At 41.3% G+C, this 23154-nt stretch overlaps 2 protein-coding genes across 3 annotated transcripts in view; one reads left to right on the top strand and one right to left on the bottom strand.

The window, feature by feature from the left end:
* LOC144114422 (sodium/hydrogen exchanger 8-like) overlaps positions 1-20303 on the bottom strand; it is a 35213-nt gene extending 14910 nt beyond the window's left edge. Inside the window, 9 exon segments of the mRNA XM_077648154.1 lie at positions 1049-1187; positions 1390-1568; positions 6285-6386; positions 12402-12485; positions 14880-14938; positions 16461-16541; positions 18432-18595; positions 19961-20091; positions 20093-20303. Of these exon segments, the coding sequence (XP_077504280.1) occupies positions 1049-1187; positions 1390-1568; positions 6285-6386; positions 12402-12485; positions 14880-14938; positions 16461-16541; positions 18432-18595; positions 19961-20091; positions 20093-20170 (1017 nt within the window). The 5' untranslated portion in view covers positions 20171-20303.
* A 454-nt stretch (positions 20304-20757) lies between these two features.
* The window catches only part of dre4 (SPT16 homolog, facilitates chromatin remodeling subunit dre4), a 93001-nt gene continuing 90604 nt past the window's right edge, over positions 20758-23154 (top strand). For both annotated transcript variants that reach the window (XM_077648153.1, XM_077648152.1), the window contains exons 1-2: positions 20758-20883; positions 23042-23143. In XM_077648153.1, coding sequence (XP_077504279.1) covers positions 20815-20883; positions 23042-23143 — 171 coding nt within the window. In that variant the 5' untranslated portion in view covers positions 20758-20814. The remainder of the gene's footprint in view (positions 20884-23041; positions 23144-23154) is intronic.

Genomic DNA, 23154 nt, shown 5'->3' with positions numbered 1-23154 from the left:
TTTAGTAATGTGGATATACTTGTGGTATACTGCTGCCAGGCAAGTTGCACATCTCACCACAGAAAGCAGTGAACAGGGTGTTGCATACTTTGCCAACAAGATTTTGCTCAGCAAATGGAAAAAGCAGGGAGGAGCATCCACAATAAGAGTGTAATTATATAATGTAAACTGTAGACTTTAACATCTCAAAGTGAGACATGGGCTATGAGAGAAGCTGCAATGGGGGGCTTCAGGTTAATTTAGGCCACCTAGGGTTCTTCAACATGTGATGACGTTGCACATCACACAGGTGTTTTCGTATTTCGCCTACAACAAATACGACTGCTACGACCGGGATAGAAACCGTGACCTTGGGATCAGCAGCTGAGCGCTGCCGCTGCCAAGGTGGAGGGTCAATTATATAATGGCATTCAGAGCAACACTACTTCACTTCCTAAGAGACCCAGAATGACCACATGAGCTGCTATGTTCAGGATATGTAGGTAGCTTTACAGAAGTTCTTCTACCATCTATCATATGTATGCATGGTAAGGACTCTCAGTAAGTGAAATACCATGCATAAAGATCTTTTTACAATTATGCATTCAATGCCATTTCTTACAGACATAGCATTAGTGCTTTCACTGACTGATCAAACATATCTTCCACAAAAAAGGAAATGGATGGGCATTTTATGAAGTGCAAGCTGCTTTCTTCTGTTCAGGCTGCTTTGCTCAAAGTGTAACCTTGTAAAAATTTAGTAACAATTCAGGATTACATTATTACAAGACAGATCAAACAGATCCCTGAATGCTGCAAGCAGTCAAAGATGGCATGGCAAAAGTATGTCCGCCATATTTGGCAATGTTCAGCCAATATCAACCCATAATTAAAAGCATTTGAACACCTGAACTCCCTTTATAAACAGCTCAGAGTGCATGCTCTCTGAATGAAGAAAATGCTCTTAGAATCTGTTAAACACATCTATTTCATGATGGATGCAAGACAATAATATAAACTCAACAAACAACTCAGAGAATACCTTATAGAGCAATAGGAAGAAGGATATAAGGGCTGCTGCCAAGGCAAAAGCCACTCCAATAGCAGCAGAGCAGAAGAATACAAGAAAAAAGCGTTGAATGCCATGTAATACGAGCTGTCCTGTTGTCAAGGAAACCATGCTTGGGCTTCCCGACTCCAGAATGGTTCTGAGTGGGAAAAAAGCAAGAAAAGCTAAATTAAGTGATTTAAAACAGCTAACCTTTCATCAGTGTATTCCCAATCGCTGCAAATTAAGCTTGCATTTGAAGATAAAAGCCAAAATATCACAGAAATATGCAGCTGTTTTCATACAAATAATGATTTTTGTGAGCCCAAACAGATTGGTACAAAAGAGGTATGACAACTCACGTGGCAAGGACGATAGAGACTGCATCATTGAGGATGCTCTCGCCAAATACCAACATGTTGAGTACTGGATCTACATCCAAAGCATGAAATATAGCCAGCGTAGCTACAGGATCCACAGCTGATATAAGAGAGCCAAATGCAAAGCTTTCAGTGAAGTCAAGCTTGTAGGCTACATCAGCCTGTAAGTAAGTACAAAAAAAACTTTATGAAACTGAATTAGATTAAACTACTTTTGATGCACAATATCACCACGCTGGCCAGACATACTTTTAAAAGAGAGTTTTCCACAACATTGACCTACTGCCAATATAATAATGGTCAGTATCAAGGTTGCAATAAACAGCGAAAAAGATGCTTAGATGGCATTGCCTCACTGTTGCGGGCTAGTTGGTTCGACATGATGGAAATGAACAGTGCAAACGCAGGACAATGAAGGTGAATCACCTTAATCGTTTCGTGTCTGCACTGTTCTTTTTGTTATGGTATTGCTTCTTGAGCCAAAGTCCAGGTTTCAGACTAGGTACAGTAACAAAAATGCCACTCATGAGAAATAAATATTTGACATATATGAACAATTTTAATCTAAGTATTGAGTTCATTATTTGCTCGGAGAAATGATTAGCATTTTATTTTGCACAACATGCAAAAATAATGCTGATGTTTTGTTCCTAATACAACATATTTTTGTTCATCTAATACAATAAAACATCATTAAGGTGTACTCGCTCAAGCGGTAGTTTCGCTTAAAACGTAGTCTCATGAAATCCCCGACTCAGCTTCCATCAAACCTCATGCATTTGGTGCCTGCTAACAGTGCAGTGGCTTACTGTGAACGTCCCAGTTAGCATGTACTTATCGCATTTGAGGCTGGAGCGGTATCTCATAAAACACCCATGAACTACGTAGTGGATGGCAAGGAACTTACACCGGTGCTTCTTAGGCATATATTGCGGCACTATGTCGATACTGATACAGCGCAGCACGTGATTAGCACACTTGCAGCTGCCGACACGACCAGACAGAGAGCACCTTTGCAATCTTGCAGAACACACTCTCCTCTTCTCGGTGGCCAGGAGCACGAGCATACATCTCCTGGCCAGCCAGAGCTCTGTTCACGCCGATGTCTGAGCGCCATGTGAATATGAATCAATCCTCTACAGTTCAGGATAGCTGCAGCAAATTGTGCCGCAGCAGCCGTTGCTGTGTTGCTGACTGACTGGCATCACCGCGCGGCTACAATTTGGCCCATCTCATTGCGTTGTAACAATACTGGTGTCGTCATGGATCACGCGCTTCCCACATGCAGTGCTTCCCAGGTGCCATCCCTCCCCAGTCTCACCACTCTCATGTCAAGGCGAAGCTCCAAGTGTTGACCATCAAGGAGAAGCTCGACGGAATATTGAGCGCGGGAAGAAGAAATCTGTGGTGGCAGCCGTTGCTGGCATTATTTTCTGAATCGCTGCAGTGAAAAGGACCTTCCACACACAGTTAGTGCAGGACTGCACTAGTAGCTCCGAAGCCGTCTCGGCGGCAGACATAGTGGATTTGCGTACTCAAAAGTGGACAAAAGCTTCTAGGTGTGCCTTCCTTTGGAGATTATGTCGGGTCTCATCCTATGTATGCAAAATGGAAATATTTTTGGTTAAGGCGTACGCCGCTTTTGGTGTATTTTTTCCGCAGTCCCGGGATCGAGTTACACCTTAACATGGTTTTACTGCACTGAAAATGTTGAGTAGGCCTCGCAAAAATCACAAATATTTTGTTTACTGCTATTCCAACAAACCACCCAAAAGTCAAATGTTTATCAATGGGAATGAAATAGAGGGAATGATTGACTCAGGCGATGTTTTCACTGCTATTTTGACAACTCCATTTTGCCAGTGAACATTTCCACTGAGGCCTTAATTGAAAGTCCCTACTTAACTATCACCTACGTAGGTGCCCAGATATTGCTTTAATAAACAGGAAAGCTGTCTTGGCTCCTAAATATTAAATATACACATAAAAGTAAATTAAAGCTGTGCTCTTTGGAAAACAGACAACACGAGAAAAACAAAACAAATATCTGGTACTCTTTTTCGGCTAATGACAGCCCTAAGCACACACAGGAGTTAATTCATCACCATTTCAATTTGTTTTTAAGCATACACTGGGTAACAAAATTTTTAGGGCGCAATTTTTTTTTTCAACTGAACAATGTACCAGGGCAATTCAGAAAGTAATGCCTCCAAGGTGATACCTTTATTTGCGTTTGACAGATAACACTAACACAGGTATCAGTGAAAAGCTTGAAATGTCAGCTAGAAATAGTGGCATTATTTTTTAACATATTCCCCTTTATGGGCAACATACTTGTGCCAATGCAAAACAGTATTTTTCATGCCGTTGACGAAGAATTGTGGTGGCTGCTGGCGACACCATTGGCGAACTGCTGCTTCCACCTCCGCGTCCGAACTGTAACGTTGGCCCTTAATGTGGTCCTTAAGTTTGGGGAAGAGCCAAAAGTCGCAGGGTGCCAAATCTGGAGTATAGGCAGGATGAGGCAGAATGTCCCTGAACCTCAAGCGCTGCAGTGCTTCCTGAGTTTTGTGGTTTGCGTGCGGACGAGGACTGTCATGGTGCAGAACTGCCTGCTTGCGCTTATCTTTGCGAGTGCATTGCAATCTGGCCCGCAGTCGCTTTAGGGTGTCAATGTAGCGGTCTGAGTTTATTATCTCACCGTGTCACAGAAATTCAGTATGCACAACACCCCCCCAGTCCCAAAAGAGAGTCAACAACACTTTGGCAGCATACGGGACAACTCTGAATTTTTTTGGCACAAGACGTAGCAGTCCTTGCCCACCTCCGCACAGTGCTGACATAAAAATAGGCATCCCCATAAACTGCAGTCAGACGGCGATGAATGTTGATGGGCGCACAACCTTCCGCAGTCTGAAATCCAATTACAGCCCGCTGTTTCAACCGGTTGTCACCCCTGGATGCCATGGATTGCTCGGTTACTCTTGAGCGAAAATAGATAGGAAGGTGAAGCAAGAGGCATTCTATAGCTTAAACATCAGTGCAATAATGACAAAGAGTTAAAAATGTTTGCAGTACTATTGGCAAAGTAGTGGGCTTAGAGGCATTATTTTCTGAATCGCCCTCGTACAAGCGCTAAAAATAAATAAAAAATAGAAAACGACATTGTTTACCATGGCATACTCTGAGATAGTTAGAGTGGCAAAATTTTAAGTATGAAGATAAGATTGATTCCTAAAAGCAAGCGACTACATTCATAGACATGTGAGAAAGGACTAAGGTCCTACATCCTGAATCCAAGGCAACAAAAAAATGACAGAAGGTGTGTTCTTAGCTCGACTTTACTCACAATATACTATATATGAGCATATTACAGCAGACATCACAATAATCTACACTGAAGAATGATGTAAAACTGGCAGTGATTTCAATACTCCCTGCAAGTTGAGCGACCTCAGAATCATAACCTTCTGACCGGAAATAAATACCTTAATTTTTAGCCTCTCTCCCCATTAGCAACAGTTGTCGAAAAGAATTCTTGGAGCATTTGAAGGCACAAGCTACAGCCACAGCCTCCTACATAAGTGTCTAAAAATTTGTCGTGTGGGCCTGTAGACCAGTGGTTCTCACTTATGAATGTTTTGGGGACCCATCAAGCATAGGTGAATGTGGCCAACCAAGGAGCCCTGGAAGTGGAAGTAGAAGCTTGATTCCCCTGAAACTTGTTGCTTGGCATAAGTCATCATTTTTGCTTTTGTTGCCTCAATCAGCAGCTAGACACCGTTGGGTGCAGCGTTGGCGTCTCATTCAGAATAGTGGAGCTACTACTGATAGGAGCATTTGGATCACCATCACTACTACCACCCCTAAACAACACCTGAAATCAGGTGTATGCTAAGCCAGAGGTTTCAGAGACATCAGATCTGCTTGGACACTTCCCTGAGAAACCTCACACTATAGAACTAGTAATGGTCATGAATTGGAATTGTCTTAAGAACATACAGGCAATGAGCAATTCAACAAATACACCATCAGTTGAGTTTGTTAATTTCTACACTGAGTCACTCTGTTGTATAACTCAGCCTCCGAGTAAATCCTTTCAATGGTATAAAAGTTCTCGAATGGGTACAGTTCAATATTTATATAAACTTGAATAAGCCTACAAGGCTCCATGGGGCCTTGTCATCCAATCAAAGATCGAGATTAGAAATCACGCCAACATGACAGTATGTGCTAAAAGTAGGGAGCTGACGCGACCAAAAGATTAAAAAACTAAAAGGCCCCACTACACGACCACTTGAGAACCACTATTCTACATAGTATATATCAAAGAAAGCTATAGTCTTGACTGAACTCCAAGGTACATCTCATAAATTAACAATATTAAGAACAAAGGTATCTCAGTGGGGCTTTTATACCCCCAATAATTATAGGCGTGTGCAGGGGGGGGGGGGGGGACAGTGGCCCCCTAATATACATGGCACAAGTTTTGTGCTGCATTGTGTCCTGCTACTCAGAAGGCATGAATGGCCACTACCACGAACTTTGGGTCCCCTTTCCACAGAGACCTGCCAGCAATGTACCAGTTTCTCTGCACAGAAAAAATGTTGAGTACAGTTGAACCTCGTTATAGCGAAACGGTTTATAATGAAACAATGGATATAACGAAGGAATGACGATTCCCCTTGGAAGCTCGGTCAGGCTATAATGAAGTTACGGCTATAACGTAGCAACTGCCGGGCCCATTCAACTTCGTTATAACGAGGTCCAACTGTATTATACACCAGCCATTAAGTGAATCTAAGTGACTAAACTATTATGAGATAAAACGTTGGAGGCATTATGCACCCCAAATGCAAAGTACAACGCAAACTTACCAGGCCAAGCAAGTAGACACCTCCACCGATTACCAGAGCTGAGATGGTTGTTCCAACAATAGAAAATATTAAGATGGATCCGATGTTCTGGAAGAAGTTGCCCTGCAATTTAATGAAATGTAACATGGAGAACAGAGTAGTAGTCCTAGAATGTATGTCGAGTTTTGTACGCAGTGAAATTTTTTGCTGGGAACAGAACATTTGTGTCAGCCATGCATGGTTCTGCATGTTTGTATTTCTCTTAGAAACTTCAACACAATAACCGAAAAAATGGCACAGAATACTGATGCGCAAACTGTCAACGGAGAGCTTATTCCGGAGTACATTCTTATATAGCATTCTACAGTGAAAACAAAATTCTGAAAACACACAAATCCTCAAGGCAGTTTCTAAGAAAACTGCAAAGATGCAAGACCATGCTAGTAACACCACTAGCCCAATATGAAACAAAACTATGCAATCTGAACTGTAATGTTTTCTGACAGCAAATCACCAATGCTCGTATAAGAATGAATGGAGCCACTCTAACTATCTCCACATGAGAGCAGCTTTCAATGCTACTCATTTGTTTTCTTTTCACGTGTTTATCTGCTCCTTGACTGCAGGAACGGCAAATGGCAGCTTTGCCATTTCAATATATACCCAATGAGCATGCCAAGTAAGGCATTACATGTGGTCACGTGTTTCAGCCACCCAGAGTAACTCTTGTAACAGAGACCTCACATAAACAATAGGGACAAACTGAAAAAAGAAATAACTTGTATAAAGCAGAGACACTAAGACTAAATTAAAAATAGTTTCCAAAATAATTATGATGCAAAGTTTGTTTTTCACACCAGCAAGTAAAATACACTGAGGGACTTAGAAAAATTTTACCACCTCCAATAAACATGTTACTATGTCTGTCATGACTACAATGTGCTTTATCATCATACAAACAGAGCTATCTGAGTCATACACAGGACAAAAAAACACACAAACACAGTGCTGACTAACAACTTTCTGGGGTTATCTGTGTATTTATATATAATGTCAGGAAATCACGAAAATTAGACTTCAGTTGTTAGTCAGCATTCTGTTCGTCTGGTTTTTTGTGCTACTGTGTGTGTCTCAGCCCGTTGTGCCTTAGACGGTACGGGCTTGGCGTTATTATTTTAAGGCGTAAGCCTTTCTTGGCTCATGAGTGCCGCGGAGGGAAGTTTAGACGGAAGTTGGAGACGGAAGTTAGTGGACGGAAGTTGTCCGCTCGAACTGTCAACCATAAGTTGTACGGTAATTAAAATAAAGTGTAAACGTTGCTTAAGCAACACTGAATAAGGAACTTATATGTAATGAAACAAAAAACCAAACATGCAAAACACAGCAACAAAAATAATAACAAATAAAAACAAAATGAAAAACAAAAATAACAAACATTAAAGAAAATTAAAAAAAAAAGAAAAATGAAGGGAGAAAAAGAGGACAGGGAAGGCTTTCACATTTCCGCTCATAAGCAGACTTAAATGCAATCCAGTAATTTTTTAATTCTTTTTAGACTGCCCAACCTAAAACTTCTGTGTGTCTCAGATTGTGCGGTTTGCTTAATGGTGTTTCAGAACCAACTAGCTTGCAAAACATCTCAAGGGGGGATGTGGGTCTTGAGATCACAAAAAACTGTGAGAAAAAGAAATTTTCACAGAAACAGTTTTTCGTACTAATTATACTTCAAACTACATCTCCCCAAAATATTCACGCTCAAAACAATCTAAAAGTACAAAAAAATGAATATTTTGAGAGTCAGGCAACTGAAAAATGAAGCACAATCTTCAAAATGACGTTCCTCAAGTCTCCGAGAACACTCTTCAACCGCTGCCATTTTGCTTCCATTTCAAAGCTTGTTTTGCGCCCTTTCGTTTGACACCACCTAAGATGGCATCAGAGTAACGCAGCCTACACCAAAGTCATTTTTCCACGACGCAATTTCCTGCGACTCATTAAGTGCACACAGACTTCAAGTCTCTTTATCTCTGTTCCTGATTTTACAAATACAGTCTCTGCCTTACAAGCTTTTTCTCTGGTTTGCCCTGAGAAATTTAAATGAGCTTGGTATTAATTTATTCAGGAGGAGTACAGCTGAGTGATGAAGCTATCTTTAATAGCTTTTATGCCTAAAATTTAATAATTTCTTTCACCAAATTACTAGCAAACCCATTTTGTACGTTCTATTCATAAATTTTTTATCATGCATATTTATTTATGCAGTTCTGTAAATATTTCTAAAATCTGTCAACATTTTTTGGCTAACGGTCTGTAAAGAAGAGTCCAATTAAAATCACAGAACTCCTTATAAATCATATTCTTGTTGAGCTATTCAGAATCTATTTGCATATTTGAAATCTAAATAAAAAAACACACTTTCACTTCTGTGGTAATTATGACAAGGATCATTCAATAAATAAAAAAATAGTTTCAAGACCTGCATCCCCCTTAATGCATGCTCTTTGAATTCTTTATGGGCCAGGAGGGAGGAAGTTGGGGAGGGAGGCGAATTTGACTTGTTTTTGTCAATCCTCCCTTTTTCCTTTTAATTGCTTCCATATCTGGTCACCATTTTTCCAGGTAACCCTGGTCCAGCCAATACCATGAGGGCCAATGGTAGCGAGCAAATGTCAGCACGGGAAAGTGTGGGAACTTATGGCACATGATGGCTTTTATGTGACAGCATAATACCAGTGATAAAGTAGCAATAGTGAACTGCAAGGAACTACGGCACTCCATCTATGACCACTAAGAGTCTCGCATGACCGTGCTACTTGGTCGAAGTATCGATGAGTGTGTACTCTACCCGAGAAATGTGTTAACTTGCTATGGTCAAGGTGGGGTTTGAAGCCTGTTTAGACAAAAAACCTCTATCAGTAGTTTTAAGCATACCAGTGAAGGAAAAATAGGTGCTTGTTATGGGCATAAATGCCGGAAGGCAACTGCCACCGAAAACAAGGAGCATAGGGGATGCCCTTTTTTTTTAACTGGTAGTTTTTCATCAATGAGAGATTAATAAAAGCAGAATAAAAACAACCACATGACGCCGTTGTGATCCGGACCCACGACCTCCGAATTTCGCGCCCAGTGCTCTGCCAACGGAGCTACGGCGACGGCTGTCCAATCTGCTGCTTTCGGAAGTATTTCATCATCATCATCATCATCAGCCTGACTACGACCACTGCAGGGCAAAGGCCTCTCCCATATGTCTCTCCAATTAACCCTGTCCTTTGAACCCTGCACCCACCCTATGCCTGCAAACTTCCTAATCTCATCCACCCACCTAACCTTCTGCCGCCCCCTGCTATGCTTGCCTTCTCTTGGAATCCACTCCGTTACCCTTAAGGACCAGCGATTATCTTGCCTTCGCAGTACATGCTCTGCCCAAGCCCATTTCTTCTTCACTTCGACTAGGATGTCGTTAACACCTATCATTTTTCTTTCCATGGCTCGCTGTGTTGTCCTTAATTTAAGCTGAACCCTTTTCGTTAGCCTCCATGTTTCTGCCCCGTAGGTGAGTACCGGTAAGATTCAGCTGTTGTACACTTCTCTCTTGAGGTATATTGGTAACCTGCTATTCATGATCTGGGAGAACCTGCCATATGCGCTCCACCCCATTCTTATCCTTCTAGTTATTTCCCTCTCATGATCCGGATCAGCTGTCACTACCTGCCCTAAGTAGACGTGTTCCTTTACCACTTCCAGCACCTCGCTGCCAATTGTGAACTGCTGTTCCCTTGCTAGACTGTTGAACATTACTTTGGTTTTCTGCATGTTAATTTTTAGACTCACCGTTCTGCTCTGTCTCTCTAACTTATTGATCATGATTTGTAGCGACTCAGCAAGGCAATGTCATCAGCGAATCGCAGATTATTTAGGCACTCTCCATTAACTCTTATCCCCAACTGTTCCTAATTCAGGCCTCGAAATACCTCCTGCAAACATGCGGTGAACAGCATTGGCGAGACCGTGTCTCCTTGCCTGACGCCCTTCCTTATTGGAATTTTATTGCTGACCTTATGGAGGACTATAGTAGCTGTTCAGTTTATATATATCTTCATATATACTTCCGAGTATTTCGACATAAGGCTCTTCTACACCCTGGTTCCGCAATGCCTGTATGACTGCTAAGATTTCCACTGAGTCAAATGCTTTCTAGTAATCAATGAAGGCTATACATAGGGGTTGGTTACATTCTGAGCATTTCTCTATCATCTGATTGATAGTGCGAATATGATATATTGTGGAATATTTTTTACGAAAGCCTGCCTGATCATTTCGTTGATTAAAGTCTAAGGTTGCCCTGACTCTATTAGCGATTACCTTAGTAAATACCTTGTAGGCAACAGATAGTAAGCTGATCGGTCTGTAATTTTTCAAGTCCTTGGCGTCTCCCTTATGAATTAAGATAATGTTTGCATTCTTCCAAGCTTCTGGTACAACTGAGGTCATAAGGCATTGCGTATACAGGGTGGCTGGTTTTTCTACCACGATGTCCCCTCCGTTCTTCAACAGTTCTGCTGTTACCTGATCCTCACCAGCTGCTTTTCCCTTCTGCATTGCTCCTAAGGCTTTCTTTACTTCCGCTTTCGTTACTGGCGGTATGACACATTGCTGTGCGCTACTGTCTCTAGTGTTAATGTTCTGATTACTTTGGCTACTGTATAGATTTGTGTAAAACTCTTCAGCTACTTGAACTATCTTATCCATATTGCTAATGACATTGCCCTCCTTGTCTCTTAACACATACATCTGGTTTTTACCTATGCCTAGTTTCCTCTTGACCGCTTTTAGGCTACCTCTGTTCTTTAGAGCATGCTCGATTCTCTCCATATTAAACTTCCTTATGTCAGCTACCTTGAGCTTATTTACTAACTTTGATAGCTCTGCGTGTTCTAATCTGTCTGTAGGGGTACGCCAGCAAACACCTCGAGAGTGTTCACTGGCGCCGCCCTCGTCTAAAGAGGCGGACGTAGTACGTACTTTATTACCGCGAGTGCCAGGTAGGAACGTAGTCAACGTAAGGTGGAAGCTGTGCGAGAACCCTCTTATGCTACCTATGGTATCAAGGCTTCCAGATTCGAGGCCCTCATTGAGATACCAAGCATAAAAGTGAAGGGAAAAGAGGTGCTTGTTATGGTATAAATGACGGAAGCCAACAGCCACCAAAACCGAGGAGCATACAGGATGTCTTTTTTTTTATTTGTAGTTATTCATCAATGGGACATTAATAGAAGCAGAAAAAAACAACAACCACATCTGAACCAACAACCTCAGAATTTCATGCCCGGTGCTTAGCACCGGGAGCAAAATTCCTGCACGTTTCATACATTTGGCTTCTTTAAAATCATCGACCTCTAAAACCTCTTCAGGTGCCCTTTAAGTTAATGAAAGGACTAAATATCTAACAAATCCATCAACGCTAACTTACTCAAGACTGTATTAAACAGAGGTGCACTACCTCTACGAAAAAACTCATTTTATCCTGTTAGGATAAAAGTTACTGCATTTTTTACAAGCCAAAGATAAAGTCAGGCTATGAGGCATGCAATATATGAGGGCTCTGGATTAATTTTGGCCCCCTGGTGTTGTTTGTGTTCACAAGACAACACTACATAGGCGTTCCTGCATAATGCTACCATCAAAATGTGGTCATTATTTAATCCTCCAACTTGCACTCAACAGGAGAAGGCCATGACCCCTGAACCATCACGGCAAAAAACTAGACGAGATCATCAAGATGAGATGGCCATAACTACCAATGCATAACATGTTTTTTTGGCTCTTCCTGTGAACAGGAGAACACACCCCCCATGATTAATCAGAGGTGTCAAAAGCACTCTTTTGTGTACTGGAAAGTGATAGTGCTGTATCATCAATATATGCTAAGGCAGGACCTTTTCTTATGAATGAACATCATGTCCAGAGGACACAACAAAAAATGTTCACAAAGGAATAAACAACAAATTTCGACTCAATACTTCAAGACTGTAGCTCCTAGCACATGCGTGAACAAGTGAAAACTTAGCTGTACGTTTTATTCTGAATTTCTCTCACTAGAGAAAACAATGATATGTCCTTATAACATTAAATGCATACCTTATGCAGGTTGTACCCTGATTCATAGATTATAGGAGGCAGAAGAACTAGAAAGAACATAGTTGGACTTAGTGCCTCTTCTTTCTGAAAAAAATAATTTTGAACATACAGAATTATTGTTTTTGCATGCAAAATGTGAACTTGCTTGTCATAGCAAACAAGTATGTTCCACAATAAAGTAATGACAGCAGCCACTAACCGCATCATTCAATGCACAAATGAAGTTCTAAAAATATTGTAAATTGTGGGGTTTAATGTCTCAAAGTAAAGGTTATGAGGGATGTTGCAGTGGAGGGCTCTGGATTAATTAAGACCACCTGAGGTTCTTTCATGTGCACTGACATTGCACAGCACATGCGCGTGTTTTGCTTCCATCAAAACATTGTTGCAATGGCTGGGATTGAACCTGGGTCTGCAGCTCAGTAGCCCAGCACCCTCTAACCACTGACCCACCGCAGCAAGTCAATGAAGTTCTGAGAACGTCACTCAAAGTGAGGTGCAGATTAAAAAATCTCATCACTATTATGCAGAAAAAGATTAGTCTTATTATTCTTCAGGTAAAAGAACTTATACAAAATTTAGGACAATTGGCCTATGCGGTATCTGTATGTAGCATGGCTGCTGCCACATGCGACAATGCCAGGCATAACTCTGTTCGCTCAACAGTACAGTCCCACAATTTCCGGTTGTGCAGTACCAGCTGGAAGCAAAAAGGAAAAATTTTATAACAGCGGAAATGAGCGCAGTTCACAGCACTCATTTTCATCAATTCTGTGGCACAATGCATCGGTGCTGCATTTTTGAATGTGTAAGACAGCAGTTCAAATCCTCATGGTGAAAACTATTTTTTCCGCATCTTATTTTTTAACAAAAAATACTGGGCATGGTGTTACCTTTTAGGATGCATTTTGAGACTCATTTCAGAAAAAATCACCATTGAAAAAGCTGTCAGACATGCCGGAGTTGAGACTAGAAGTTGACGTACTGTACCATTGAAAGAATGGAATCGCACCAGCACAAGTCATCACAAAAAGGTGTGGCCACAGTATGTTTCAGTTCAGAATGGCTTGACACATAGCCCTATGCAAGCACCTTAGACTGCTCACTATTATATGCATACATAATGCAAATCAATACACATACACATATGTGTGTAAGACATTATAAAAAATATTGATCATAAATGTACAAAAAAATGGTAGCTTGCAAAAAATTATGGTAATACCAAGTGAACAAGAGCAACTGTCAAAACAGTGTATGATAGGATTGATGTTTTTCTGCCATTGATTTCAAGTTCATAAGTAATGAAACATCTAACAGGCTGCTAATTTTATTTCTCAACACATGGCTTTAGCATCAAGATTCAATATATATTATTATATAAGCTCACCCCACAACAAAAATTATATTTGCCTATGAAAGGGTCTCAACACCCTTTGGTCAATGGTATGGGTATACTCCTTACTCTGGTTGCTGTGAGGCATTCTTCCACGAATATGCTACCGCAAGAGTTCTGAAACACTTCTTTATTAAAGACTCACTCATAGTGGAGGTATAGGCACCAGGATCAAGCAGGTTTATTCCTCCTTTTACATAGCTTCCCTTCGCACATTGTTACCCAGCCTCCACAAGCAATATTCTTCTTTCTCGTCCCCTGGGAAGACTTAAACCTACACCAGAAGTCATTCGTCTCACCTTCCCCTACACTGTGGCAAATGCAAATATACTTAGAGGCTGTGGAACACAGTAGTGAATATAAAATGTGCTATGTTAAACATGAAAACCACAGCAGGAGAACATAATAACATGCAAGCAGCGGATTCAAAGTGGTGCTCAACTAGCACTTTCTATGAAGACCATGCTTCAGCAGGCGTGCAATAAGGCCACGATACAAAAAGAAACCAACAAATGAAAAGTGAAAGGACAACGTAAGACTGACACCGGTGAGGCATGAACGAACTAGAATGCAGTAAACTGTTTGCTTCTTTGTATAAAAAAGAAAACAGTGCACTCAAACCGTGCTGGCACTATAAGACAACAATATTTAAGAGAAGGCTGTATCACTCTTTGGAGCACCCCCAGTCCAACTGTAGACTTGGTCGGTCAACCAATAAAATGTTTGCACTTCTGCTACATAGCGGATGCCAAGTCCGAGAAGGGATAAAAGTGATCTTTGAAGTTCTCGGTCTCTCACAGAGTGCAGGCCTCCAATATTTTAAAAAGGCAACAATACCTGCCCAATCTGGGTAATGATCTGGCTTGTTTGCAATATGCAACTTGGTGAACGGCCTTTTCCTAACAAAAAGAAAACTCCGAATTCTTACTCAAAAGCTAAATAAGCCAAACTTGGGCACTGTTTCGGCCTTGTCTTTGCAAAGCCTGGAGCATCCTGTGGTGACAATTTGCAGCATGTTAAATACATTACAGTGAAGTGCACTTTTAAAGTAGTGCAACAACCAGATGAAGCTAACTTTTTACCTGCCAATTCCCAAGATGCTGGCTTGAGATCAGCTTCATGAGGAGGCCTATCAAGGCACCTGGAAGGCAAAAAATGAAAGACCAAGTCAAATCATACAAAAGCTTAATGACAATATTGCAGCACGAGCACAAACTTCAGCTGGTTAGTTTAATTTCAAGGCCTTAAAGTAATTGTAGGGTGAAATGAAAGCTTTAGTAAGTGAAGCGATCATATTTTTATAACTAAATGCTACCATAAACAACTCAATACTATGGACCCTAGCTTCTCTGCACAAGAAAAACTTCTTCACTAAGGCGGCCCGACCTATTTTTTGGGGAAAGAATCGGACTCAGCGCTGGAAATATCAATAGTTAGAATAGTACCGCATGCCTTTCCTGCCCGCTGCTGCATGTGTTGCTGTCACAACAAAGGAATTAAGCATAGCTCTACCAAGCCTTTGCTTTGCAGGAATCGAGAAGGAAGGGTGAAATTTTCCTGTCATGTTGCTGCTTGCCAGATGCATACACGGCAAAGGTTTGGAATAGAATTCCTGAGCGCTGCACCCAACCTCTCCCCCTAGGATGGGCTACACCACCACGGTAAAAGGGTCTTTGCTATGCAGAAGAGCTGACTTTGGAGCTTTGCAAAGGGTCCATATTGTATAGGGGGCATTCTCCTATTTTCATTAAAAATTATTTCACTGTAGCTCACAGCAGGGGTGAGCAGACTTTTTATTTACTTAATTATTTTTTTTATTGTACACCTCAAATGCCCCTAAGAGGGGTATAATAATAGTAATAGGGGTATTACAGAGCAAAAGTGAGGAAGAAATGATCAGCAACTGCAAAGAGAGAAGAAGTCCATGAAAGTTTTCATGTTAATTTGCTGCTGAAATAATTTTAAGGTGCAAACAAATGTACAGCTGTTTCAGGAATCCTTCAGCTTATGTTCACAATTTTAGCCTCATTCACCCCCCCCCCCCCCCCCCCCCCAAACCTTAACTTCCTTTTTATTTTTATTCGTACGAAAACTACAGGAACCAGAGAAAAAGAAAGCAAAAGTAGCTCACTAGACACAGTTCTATGAAAGCACAATCTGATTTGTACTTTGAACCAAAAGGGTAGCAATCAACATTAAAAGAGAGATGTCTGGTCACCGTACTCAAACAGCAGACAAAGTCACGATTAGCATAACCAAGTGACATGAAAATCAAATGCAAAGAGAAGACTGCCATCAGAAAGCAAGAAAAGGCAGGATAGCTTCTTTTTCTGTGTGCCACCCTGTGCATAACTCAGCTCATTTGGTTTACTTTAGAGCTAACTAAACAATGGATTACTTTTAATCAGGAATTGCATTTCAAACAGATTTTATGCCATATTATACAATCTGTAAGCCCATTTGTGATCAGGAAATTGAGTAGTGAGTTCAAGTCCCACTATGTGGGACAGCATTACATTAAACAGCAGTGCACAAAACAACACACATTAACAAATAATTGTGCCCCTGTTCTAACAAGAACACTGCATTTGTTCTTGTATCATTAAGTTTTATCCCCTATGTGGCCTGTTTTGCATGGTATCATAATAGCACAGGCTTCTTACCAATAAGCACGACGACAACACTTTCAGGAAGGAATTCAAAGTTGGCCTGGATCAAAAAATGAATCATCAATATGCACACCGCTGGAATAGAAGAAAGCTCTGTCAGTTTCTCATATAATGCAACATATTTTTTTTTTCTTTTGTTCAAAAAAGAACAGTATACAAGCAAGTAGGACACATATAGTGGGCTGGGTAACAGTTGTAGAACAAATCTGAATGTTACAGCAAGAGATGACTGCAAACAGAAGCCTTTCACAATACAACAAGTTATATTAATGTTAACAAGAAGAATTTGAGAACAGCACTTATGGGAGACAGACAGCAAGTCAGACAGAGAATGGAGGGTACACCCAAAGCCAAACTTTAAAAAATTAAAATTTACTACGAGCTCCAAAGTGAAACAATGTCATATGTGTGAACCAGTCACATGTAGCAACATAACCACTAATTAATCTGGCAATCGTTGAGAAACATTTTCGTGTGACCACACACTGGCCTAAAAGAAAGGTCGTCACAGTGAGGACAAAGATCAGTAAAATAGGCAAATAAAGTAAAGAAAAAACTACACAGCAAAGATTAAAATGCCTTGCTTGCCTTGTAAAAGCAAAGGCTCGATGCCTATGAAGACAAAAATTGTTGTTCTTCTACCAACAGTACAAATCCTCAACTCGTATGTCCAAACCTAACCTGGTTAATGTACTATATATGTCGCTATGTTTGTTTCTGAGCCATGCAGTGCGACTTGTTTAGCATCACCAGTGCTCCAAATCTCCCAGAGGGGAGGAAAACTATCATCCTCACTCTCCTGGTGTTCAGGTTTGGTTTGGTCTATGGGGGTTTAACGTCCCAAAGCAACTCAGGCTATGAGAGATGCCGTAGTGAAGAGCTTCGGAAATTTCGACCACCTGGGGTTCTTTAACGTGCACTGACATCGCACAGCACACGGGCCTCTAGAATTTTGCCTCCAACGAAATTTGACCGCTGCGGCCGGGATCAAACCCGCGCTTTCGGATCAGCAGCGAAGCGCCATAACCACTCAGCCACCGCGGCGGCTTCTCCTGGTGTTCAGGAGTGACATGGGTGGCACAAGAGTGCTGCTACATGACCCAGTAGCAAAAGTGGTGGCCTTAACATTTTTGACAATGATTGTATTAATGTCAGACTGCTTTAGAAGCTTCAACATAAAGCACACTTGCATGCTTGCTACAGCGTAAAGCATCACATAAAATTGGTAATGTTAAGCAAAGACATGCTATATAACCTTTCATACCAGGACTGGACACTATTCTTGCCGTCTGTTACATTTTTTTTTCGCACAACTACTTTGTCGAGGGCTCTTTTTTTTTTAACGTACAGATATAGATTAAACCACAAGAGTAATAACCCACTGGCTTGCCTGCTCAGCACTGCAGCAGAGACTAAAAAAAAAATCTAAATTCAAATTTGAAAGGCATTGATAAAACACTCATCACAAAATGTTTATCCATGAGCAATGAATCAGATCAGTGTGGAAAGTTGAATATCAGGTCAAGAGCTATTGTTAAATATAGTACCAACCCACAGTCCCTTTGTATATTTTTCACAATTTCAAAATTCTCCTGTACTGCTGGTTTGAATATTGAGGAAATTACACACTGAAATCTCCTTAATGTAGTAAGCATTTGGCATTGGTATGTGCCGGATAACAGCACCAGTTCACTCAGTTCACCAAACTTACTCTTCCAAAGCCTGAGCTTACTGATGATAGAAGTTTTTCATTTTAACTGCATGAACTCCTTTGGGAAAGTAATTATGCCAAATGTGTCACAAGTAGAGCAAAAGACAAAAAATTTTTTTCTAGAATTTAAGTTGCAAACAAGCCTGTGTTGTGAAAGATCCTTGAAAGTTGTTCAACCAAATATGCAAATAATTGTACTGATATGCTCTACTAATTTATTTAAAGTGCATTACCCAAAATGGGCATTTACGCACCTATGACGCTGAGTGCAAAGAAGATAGTCATGCTAGAGTGATGCTCTTCTTCCGCAGATTCCTTCTGTGGAAGAACTGGCTCTGGTGGCTGAGCAGGAAGCATAGATGTTGTCACAGCAATTGTTGAAACATTGCTGTCTGTTCCATTTGATATGGACATTGTTCTGCACATAGGCAAAAATTAAGAATTAGAAAAGCTGAGAAATGCATAGCTAACAACAATGAAGTATTATTATTATTATTAATGGATTTTTATAAGCTGAAGTTGCATGTGGGCTGTGAGGCACACTGTAAAGGAGAACTTCAGGTTAATTTCAAATTAGGGTTCCTTCCCATACACCATACTTCAGTGCACAGGTATTTTTGCATTTCATGTCCACTGAAACCTAAGCTTATGGTTTATGGTCTATGGAGGTTTAACGTCCCAAAGCGACTCAGGCTATGAGGGATGCCGTGCTCCAGAAACTTCAACCACCTCGGGTTCTTTAACGTGCACTGACACACTAACATTTCGCCTCCAATCGAAATGCGACTGCCGTGGCCGAATAGAACCCGTTGTCTTTTCAGGTCAGCAGCCGAGTGCCATAACCACTGAGCCACCGCGGTGGCCTGAAACGTAAGTGCTGAGGCAAGGACAAAGCTACGAATCAGTTCTCGACAGTTGGATGCCACAGCCACTCAGACAAGGGGAGAGGTAACTAACATGAGCCAAAGTGGGAATTATGACATTTTACGCTGCAATGCCAAAACACAAGGTGTTTATAAGAAGCCACCCATGCATGAAAATGTGTCACTACAAATGTGGCACTTCTGGCTGTGCTATCATTAACTTGACAGTCGCAGAAAATTGGTACATAAAGAAAGACAAGTTGCAGCGTCTTTATTCCTGTATGCCTTTTCTTTTGCATGTCCCTCTTCTCTATAAATAAGAAACAAGGCTAACATAAAACAGGTTTTCATAAGATGTGTTCTAGTATGTTTGTGTCAATGTGCAAGGTATATGCTTTTAATGTCGTAAAAATATTTGACACATGGCATCAAAACAGAACTCAGTTGTTAGAGCGGAAACTAGTATAAAAAAACACGAAATAAAAATCCTTGTATTTCACAAAATGAATGCGCTAACGTTTGATTAGGTCAGGATGACAATTTTTTTTAACAAGGTAAAATCTCTCACAGATCACACCTTATTTACCGTGCGAGTCGAACTAAGCACAGGTACTGTACTGGTATTGGCACTGCAGGAATAAAAACCCGCGCCCTTTTACACTGAGGCAATCAGCGTACACACTTCCTAGAACGTTTACATTTGTCGACACCTACCCGAAAAGTACGTTGCTATTTACGACTACAAACGCTAGTGAAATTTATTAACCAGCAGCTATGTAAGAAGTTAATTACACCTACATAGTAATATGTCAAGCTAGATCTAATTATCTAGATTTAATTTATCCATATCAATACACCCAGCCAATTACTGCCAAAGCTACTGCACGCGTCCCAGATATCCATGCGATAAACCAGCTTACACGTTGGCTGCTGCGTTCGACGAACTATTACTTGACGTCCGTATAGATGACACCTGAGTCGATGTCTGCGGAGATTTTTCAGATGCTGTTTCGCAAGCAGGTGCAAGCCACAGCAAGACTAGAATAGTCATCCACAATTTTTGCAGAAGTCATGACACTGGGCTCCATATGCAGCCGCAGATATGCTCTTGGACGGTTGACGACGAACATGATGCTTGGGTTACACGATGCTTCTGCCTTTTATGGGCGTTTCAGTGTTTGCATTCAACCCATATTTAGGAACTCAGGCGAGCCTTCAATGTTAACAGCTGAAAATCTGGATCAGCTCGTGCAGCGAATAAGTGTGCCGGCACAGGAGGCACATGAGCTGCGATTGTGGAGCACTGCTCGATGGGCAAGGTCAGCAGGGTCACAGACCACCAACGAGGTGTACTACGCAACTTCAACGAGAAATCGGCCGCCGCCTTTTGCACTTGTCAGTTCTCCAGTTCTCCCCGCTCCTATTTCAGTGAACCAGTTAGAAACTCCGCGAAGCGCACCAAGCATATACCAAAGCAAGAAGCGAAGAGCACTGGCTTGACTTGGGCTGGCTCAGGACAGACTCTATTAAATTTTATGCAGTCACTAAATGCATTTATAGGCGCATTTTGTTGAGTTTTTATTTTACTTCTAAATTTATTTACAAACTATGCAAATGGTAAAATTTTAAGATTACAAGCTACTAAAATTGCGATGTTTAAGTTGACTTTTATGGTTTGACCACAGCTAGCGCCAACTTGCGGCATTTTTAGGGGCTCCATTCTCGCGCCATTCCGAACCAAGCAATACCGCCATTTGCTGGTTGTTGAGGTGCAATGGCGAGTTTGACTGTGAATAAAGATACCTTTTACCGGCGGATACGACGGTTGTACGCCGCGTGGAAGGTAAGAATTCTGTGCTACATCGCTCCACCTTGCAAAGAGTATTACCTTGCAGCGAATTGTGTCATGCTGCTGTGAATAGTCGGAGTAGTACATTGTTCCCGTCCGTATCTGAATTGAGTGATGTTAGGTACAAAGAAACGTGCTGTCGTCAGATCAGTCGCTTTGTTTGAATTAGATTTCGAGCGTCTAACATAACGTGCGTCAGCTGTCGCATTCATTTGATAAGTCTTTTAGCTCTACACTCAGCTTGCGAGACGAGGCACGTGTTTGTGCGTGTTTTGCCTTCGTGGTCTAAATCCAGAGGAAGGAAGCTTACTTCGACCTCGAACAGTTCTGCCGTATTTGCAGCATTTATGCTATTGACAGGAATGCATTAAAGCACTGTGGTGTCTGGTTACACGCCAGGCGACTAAGTGCTGCAAGGAACTGCAGTGTCGCTGTTACATAAGTCGTTATTGCGTCGAATAGCGCAGTTACCGACCGTGCTTAGTGTAAAGTGTGGGCTGCATTTCTTTCTTGCGCCTTAACAAAGCAACCATTCGCTTCGCTACCCCGTTAGTATGGCCCCCGCTGTAGGGAGAGGGGACCGTTGAAGGTTTTAAAGTTTCTGAGTGACTGCTTCTTTGCTGTTGCGCTGATATTGTACTACAGTACCGTCTATGTTGCTGTTGTCAGCAGCAAAGTCTGCCCGTTGAAGAGGTTCGTGCGCGTTGATCTGTCACCAATGTTATGCAAGCTCACACCTGTGCGTTATTTTACCTGCTACTTATAGTGGCACTTCTCGATAAGTGCATTGTAGAATTCAGAATGTTTTTTATATATTGCCATTTTTGAGGGAAAGAAGTGTTTCGCGCAGTGAAATTGTCATTCCCCATCTATACATGCCGCTTATCAGTTACTGGCGTCCAAGATTGCATGGTAAGGTTTGTGGAAAAGTAGAAGGAAAAACAAACACGTGGTCGATGGGCATCGAACACACATTTGGAGGTTTGGTTACAACTGCATAAATAATCAGGAAAGTAGAAAACAGCCATATGCATAGCTTACATTGTCGAGCACTGCACATGGCGCGCTGTGCTTAACGTGTCTTTCCTTCTACTTACTTTTACGGGTGACAAAACTGATGACATGTCCCCCTACATTTCAAAAAAAAAAAAACATCTGCACTTTTCTAGCTGTCACTGGCTGCTAGTCATAATTGTGCACTTAAGAGCCTCCGTCCTACTGTTTTCTGCAAAGGCATTGTGCAGTCGGAAAGTAATGCATTGGTTGTGAAAAAAAAAAATCCCTGTGTACTTTTCTAGCTGTCGCTGGGTGCTAGCCATAATTGTGCATTTACGAGCCTCCATCCTACAGTTGCAGGCCCAGCCCGCATAGGCACTCACAGGTACCTGAATTGTGAAATCCAGTTAAGCACAATATGCAGGGGCTTTGTGTTAACTCGGCTTGTATCTGGCCTCAATAATTTGTTAGCCTTAGGCCTGTGTATCTCGATTTTCTTGCATCTGGCATTAAGCTAAAAGATGTCGCGTCCACTTGAAATTATCTTTGCATGCAAAGAAAATGCCGATTGCTAGCAATAGATGTCATAAACTGTGTTTGTAATAGTGCTGTTTGGAAACTAACGTTTACTCCGTTATTTTGAAACAGCTTCAGAAGACTTTATTGTGAGGTTAAAATATTGCAGTTTCATTCATTACTGTTTCCTGTGGAATGGTTTTGGAGTCAATACTGGGCATAGCTTCACGTACTGTGAATGCGTTGCGTTTTCTAGGGTATCAGAGTGACTTTCTAACCTACATATCGTTTTCTAGCTAAGAAGCTTGTTTTTTTTCTTTGTTTATAGATTGCCTGGGTCGCCTTTCTTTGTTGTGTTTCTCACATGGTGGTGCAGACAGCAAACTTCTTTTATTGAAATGCATGAAACTGACACGATGCCTTGGACTGTGTTTAGTGCTGACATTGCATCATGATACTTCTGTTGTTCCTGAAGAAAATTTTGGTCTTCCAAGAGGCAGATGCTTACTGGGCTTTTTTAGTGACCATATCATGTAATTATGGGCTGGCTGACTGACTGCAGAAAAGTTATAAAAATTCTCTATGAATGTTTAAGAAGCTATTTATACTTATGAATTCTTCACTGTGTTCTTGTTTGCAGAAACCAGATGAGAATTATGCCTCATTGGGTAAAATGGATGCTCTTGTTTCTGCGGTTGGGGTTGATGAAGAGGTGGTGTACAGCAAGTCCACAGCCATCCAGGTGAGAGCACC

Source organism: Amblyomma americanum, chromosome 1 (genome assembly GCF_052857255.1).
Source record: "Amblyomma americanum isolate KBUSLIRL-KWMA chromosome 1, ASM5285725v1, whole genome shotgun sequence".
Taxonomy (NCBI): Eukaryota; Metazoa; Arthropoda; class Arachnida; order Ixodida; family Ixodidae; genus Amblyomma; species Amblyomma americanum.
This window is presented reverse-complemented; position numbering and strand designations above follow the sequence as displayed.